This window comes from Camellia sinensis, chromosome 15, assembly GCF_055761805.1.
Source record: "Camellia sinensis isolate YWXY chromosome 15, ASM5576180v1, whole genome shotgun sequence".
Taxonomy (NCBI): domain Eukaryota; kingdom Viridiplantae; phylum Streptophyta; class Magnoliopsida; order Ericales; family Theaceae; genus Camellia; species Camellia sinensis.
The window spans coordinates 106,211,242-106,217,241 of NC_138975.1; the positions used below are offsets into that span (position 1 = coordinate 106,211,242).

Sequence of the window (6,000 nt, forward strand, 5' to 3'; positions counted from 1 at the left end):
AATTTTTTTAATTGGAATAAAAAAGTGTGATTTTGTAACCGACCTTCTTTTTATTTTTGTAAGATAAAAGTAATCTAATCATGTGTCTATTAATATCTAATGAATTTTTCATTTGTTTTTTAACTTACATAAGCTTTGAAAAATTATTCATACCAAAAACAGAGTTAAACCATTCGTCCACATATAAATGGATGGCCCAAATCCACTTGTTGCAGTGAATAAACTCGTTTAGATCATCTTAATTTTAAAGGAGTCTAATATAATTATGAAAACTTATAAATTTTATTATATATTTTTAAATTATAAAAGATGTGAATATAATTTATCCAATATTTTATTTATATGTTATTACCCTAAACAAATGTGATCATTCATTATTTTAATTCCCTCTCAAATATTAAATTTGGAATTAGAAAAAATTAAAATAAAAATAGAATAGAATAGAATAAACAAATAGAGAGTTTGTTAAATAACATATTTTAAAATAAATGGTTAGTTAAAATTTAAAAAAAAAATAGACTTTTAGTTAAAATTTAATTAAAAATTTGACTATTTTGATGGAGATACTCTTCCACAAGCTTTAGAAAACCAAATTAGCTAGCAAGGAAACTACAGAGAAATACTAAAAAAACTACCTTCACTCTCTCTGTCCCCCTGATTTTCCTCTCTTTTTTTTAAAAATGGAAATCAATTTCCAACTACAGATTCAAACCAAATCAACAAGTTTACATCAACCAATTACTGTGAATATATATACAATCAGAAATATATAATATATAGAAATGATTCAATTGAACTAGAAAAAATCTCAAGAAGGCTACTACTGGGAGGTAGCAGCAGAGGAGCTATGATTTTCAGACAACTGAGATTATAACTAAGTTGGAGCCAAGATATTTGAATTCACATTTCTGCTAAATTTGTTCATAACTCTTTTAAAATTGAACTTTAAACCTGTCCTCTTTGATAAAGATCAAACACTGAAACAATATGAAGATAAGAAAAGCACAACATCAATGGCGAAGTAACAGAAAATCAAATACCAAACCATGTTCACGCGCAACATCAATGGCAAAAGAACAGAAAATCAAATACCAAGCCACGTTTGCTATTTGGCACTATACCCTATGACAAACTTTAACCCCTTATATGGACATATGACAATTACCATGAAATGAAATCAAACCGAAACAATCCCAATTCTTGAAAAATAAACCTGTTTTTTTATCCAAACTTTATCAACTGTTCTTGAGTCTTACAAGAAAATCAACTGTGAGAACCTTGAAGAAGTCCATTCCGGATCTGAGAAGCCACGTCATGCACAGCACCAGGCCCATGGGGTATGAATACGGCAGAGGATTTCGAGGCAGCGCCAATATCTTTCATGGTGTCAAAGTACTGGGTGACGAGGACCATGTCCATAACATCCTTGGCAGTAGTTCCTGGCACGTTGACGGAGAAGCCTAGCACACTATCTCTCAAACCGTCCACAATTGCTTGACGTTGGCGAGCAATACCCAACCCCGACAGGTACTTTGACTCTGCCTCACCTTCAGCTCGCTTAATCTGTAGAATTTTCTCAGCCTCTGCCTTCTCATTAGCTGCCACCCTCAGCCTTGCAGCTGGAGAAATAGAAGTCATGGGACATTGAAAATGGTCAATTAAACTCCAGTTGTTCAGAAATACCATTGTTTTGGACACGTATAATTGACTCAATAAGGGGTCATTTGATAACAGTGTTGGTTTCCTAATTTCTGTCTACAAAAAACAGGAAACGAGCTTCTTTTGTTTTTTTTGTTTGGTGTACATAAAAAAATTGAAAACAAACATATATATATATAAAACATGTTTGGTGAGTTGCCTAAGGTGGCGGCCAACAATGGAGGGCAGACCGATGTGGTCGGCAGTGAGGATGGCTGGAGGTGGCCACTGGAGTTGGCGGGCAGAGTGTCACCAAAGGACACATGCAGTGATCATCTGATCGTTAGAGCCCACCAGAAAGTGGGCGGAGCTTGCACGAGGGTCACCGGTGGTGATTAGTGGTCGTAGGTGGCTAGTGGTGGCATTGGGTGATGGCCAAAGGGGGTGGGGAGGGAGGAGAGAGCGAAATTTGTTTTGAAAACAAGTGAAAACAAATTTTTACCATTTTCAAAATTTTTGAAAATTTCATGATCAATTTCATTCTTTTTTAAAACAAATACAGTATACCAAACAAGTTTTTGCATCCAGTTTTCACAAAAAATGAAAACCAAAACAGAAAACATTACCAAACGAAGCCTTAGCATACTAGAGATTTCAACAAAATAATCTCAATCTATCAGTATGAGATATGGATTTAATGTCTAGAACCATAACATATTCCATAATTTAAAAAATGACATGCCACGAAGGAGCACATATCCACGGTGTGTCGGACACATACACAACACCCATTTTGGAATGTCCGAGCTTTTTAGGTTTCAATATTTGGCAGCTAGAAGAGGGATACTGTATAATACATTACCGGCATTGATTTCATTCATCGCCCGTTTTACATGCTCATCTGGTTCTATATCAACAATCAGTGTCTGTACAATCTCATACCCGTAAGCAGACATTGCCTGTCAACGATGATAAAGTCAACAGCATTATAACCAAGTTGGGACATAGACTTCACGAAATAAGTTTACCACCTATCTATTCAATTCAAATACATTACCTTCTCAAGTTCATCTTCAACTGCTTTGGCAATGTCATTCTTTTGCTCAAAAGCATCATCCAAATTGAGCTTTGGAACACTCGCTCTAATCACTAAATAGTTGGAGAAGGTAAAGTGAGTACAGTTTATAATATTTACAGGTGTTTGGACTATTAAAATCAAGATTCATCCATTTTCTAAACTAAATAATGCTTATCTCAACAGTTTCAAGCATTTAGATTTGTACCATCAAAAACATAGGCCTGGATTTGGGTTCTTGTGTTGGTGAGTTTGTAGAAAGCGTCATTTGCCTTCTCTGCAATGGCACGGTACTGCACAGATGCTACAACATTGACAAATACATTGTCCTGTAAAAGAAAGGACCATAAAGACTGATCATTTTAGTTGCACAAGTACATTGGCACATTCAATATCTCAATTGACCACTGAAACAAAACCATCCATTCATAAATATTTGATCAGAAGGTATTCAATGCTTCAAATAGGCAAGGAAAATAACCAAAAACAAAAAAAAAGAAAAAAACTGACAAGATTATGGTTACAAACATGCTATAGAAGAATGATATGTACCAACTTTAATAGTTGTTAGTTTTAACCTTAGTTGCACGAAAGGGAGGCAAGGGAATGGGGGCATCTATATAGAATTTATAAGATTGTAAGTGCCTATGGGAGAGTGCATATATATTTTATCTACTAAATATATCAAGAAATTCTAACAATTATTTTTTCTTGTGTACTTGTAACATGTGTTAAAATATGAATAAATGTTAGAGATTATTGTCAACTACAAATTATCTTGGTTGAGTATCAATAAATATTATATAAATAGAAAATACTAGAATAAATTAAAGTTGTTTTTTCTTTTGTTTCTTTGAGATTTATATGTTTGAGAGGTTCTATCTCAGTTGGGAGCGAGTTTCTTTCTCGATAAGAGCAAGTTTCTTACAAGTTTTTATTTTATTTTTTATTTTATTTGGAGAGCAGAATGGCATTTCGAAGTAAGAAACATCACCAAAGTGGGAGTTTCCTGCGACTAACATTTTAACATTTTTCAGGCCACAAACACAAATAATGTTACAAATTAAATAAACCTTCATTTTAGAAAAGAGGTAGAATGATGTTCACAGTTGGGGAACGAGGCAGACCTTTGTTTTCGTCTCACAACGAACATCCAACTGCTGCAGCCGGAGGGAGAGATGTCCGGCCAGCTGATTTCCAAGGATCCAGGGCAGGCAATGGCATCCTGGCTCTAGTACTTCCTGAAACCTACCAAACCTCTCCTTGATAGCAACTGTGGATTGACCGACTTGTACACAACAGAATAGATTGCCCATGTTCTCTGGAGAAAGCATTGAAACAAGATATTGTTAGAACATGTCCAGAAATTCGAGTCATAAAAACTCATGATGCTGACAAACAATCTATTTGGAAAATATTTTAAATGCCCATCAGCTATACAATTATTGAAAAATATACATTTTATGGAAAAATATTTGAAATCCAAAGTGATGAAGTTATAATAACACGATCCAAACCAAAAAAAAAGAAACCCATGGAGAACAAAATTTTATTCTCCAATAGTTTCTACATACACATGAACAGATAAACCCTAATCAAGTCTCAAACGATGAGGCCTATAACAGCTGAGAAAGCTAAAAGGTGTGTTTGGTTTGTGTTTGTAGAGTAGTTTTTGAGATAAAAAGTACGAAAACTTGTTTGGTTTGCCTTTTTTCAGAAATGATTTTGGAAAATTGTTTTGGCGAGAGAGTTTTAAAAAAAGTGATTGATTTGACGTGTACGAGAGATAGAGTGATTTTGGAAAGTAGGTAACCAAACAAAATTTTGAGATTTTTTTTGAAAAAAATTGTTTGGTTTGATTACTCTTGAAAATTTGTTTGTAGAGAATTTGTCCCAAAAATTTTTCTGAAAAACAAACCAAACAAAGTTTCATGTAATTCCCAAACATCAGCCAAACCCCACTTTGTAAATATGATAATTATATGTGACAATGACAATTCAAAAGCCTCAGATCTAATTTATACAAAACCTGTAGTACCCTAAACAGCAAAGAATTACCCTTCATACATAAGACATTAAAATCAAAAAATAAATAAAAACAATACAATGTAGAACAAATATGGTACTCAGTTCCAAAACCTCTAATCTAAAATATTTTAGAAGTTTCAAAATTTTTCGTCGAGACTTACTACCAGTACAACAAATGGCTGAAAAAGAAGTAGAACAGAGATCAAGAAAGAGTCAACGACAAATTATCATCAATAACAATAACAAGGCAAATTTGAATCTCCAAGAACAACAAAGATTTTTCAACCCACGACTCAGTTTTACTGGTATTTTGTAAGAACACATTAATCTATAAATTAAAAAAAAAAAAGAAGAAAAAAGAAAAGAAAACCCCACAAACCCTTAATATCAAAATCACCATAAAAACAAGATCACATGACATATATATAGATATGTATGCGTGTAGGGGTTAGAGTTACAGTACAAGGAATAAGGGTGGTAAAAAGGGCAGCAACTATGGAAGTACAATGAGAGTGAAAAGACAAAAAGATGAAATAATAGTGCTCCCAACCAAGTGGGTTTTGTGAATTAAGAACAAATTAGTGATTGATTTGTTATAAAACAAAGAAGAAACCTGAAAATTCAGGCCAAGAACAAACCCAATTCAACACAATTTAGGGGAGAGAGAGAGAGAGAGAGAGAGAGATTACCAAATTCACTCTCAATTCAGGAAAAAGGAAAACAAAGAGGAGTAGAATGGCAATGGAGGCTCAAAGAAGGCGGAGCTTATGTAGGAAATGAAAACAACTCGGTGCTTAGGAAACATCCCCACAATTGCTACAATATTTTGGTAATAATTTCGATAAAATTAAGATACAATTTACCAAAATGCAAAGTCAAACATACGTTTCAAGCATTGGATAAGACACTTTTGGCCTACAACTTTTGAGAAAAATTTTGAAAATGATAAATTATTTTTACGGATATAAAAAAATAAAAAAGATAAATTATAAATATACTTTAAGATTACTTAAAATATAAATTATTTACTGTAATTCTGGAAATTATTTCTTATCTCTTCATTTTCTAATTAAATAACAAATGTCTATTTTATTAATAAATCATTAACACAATTAATAATTTTTAATATTATTAAAAATATATTTCAATTAACAATTCAAATAATTTTATTACTAACATATTACGCGTGCTATGCACGAGTATAAATAAATAATCAAAAATTAGTTTTTAAATTAAAATAACAATATAAAATTTATTTA

General features: G+C 32.7%; 1 protein-coding gene across 5 annotated transcripts; it reads right to left on the reverse strand.

Annotated features, from left to right (window-relative positions):
* Positions 1–1,014: 1,014 nt before the first annotated feature.
* On the reverse strand, positions 1,015–5,639 carry LOC114272265 (hypersensitive-induced response protein-like protein 1). Of its 5 annotated transcripts, none has more exons than XM_028213916.2 (6): positions 5,431–5,639; positions 3,841–4,034; positions 2,922–3,042; positions 2,696–2,787; positions 2,501–2,597; positions 1,015–1,619 (listed from the first exon to the last, which is right to left on the reverse strand). In XM_028213916.2, the coding sequence occupies exons 2-6, from the start codon at positions 4,027–4,029 to the stop codon at positions 1,264–1,266; spliced, it is 855 nt and encodes a 284-aa protein (XP_028069717.1). In that variant the 5' UTR covers positions 4,030–4,034; positions 5,431–5,639; the 3' UTR covers positions 1,015–1,263. The 5 variants fall into 5 exon arrangements, with proteins under 5 accessions (XP_028069717.1, XP_028069718.1, XP_082765068.1 ...); XM_028213917.2 differs by lacking the exon at positions 5,431–5,639 and adding an exon at positions 4,903–5,141; XM_082908942.1 differs by lacking the exon at positions 5,431–5,639 and adding an exon at positions 4,906–5,140.
* Positions 5,640–6,000: the final 361 nt, after the last annotated feature.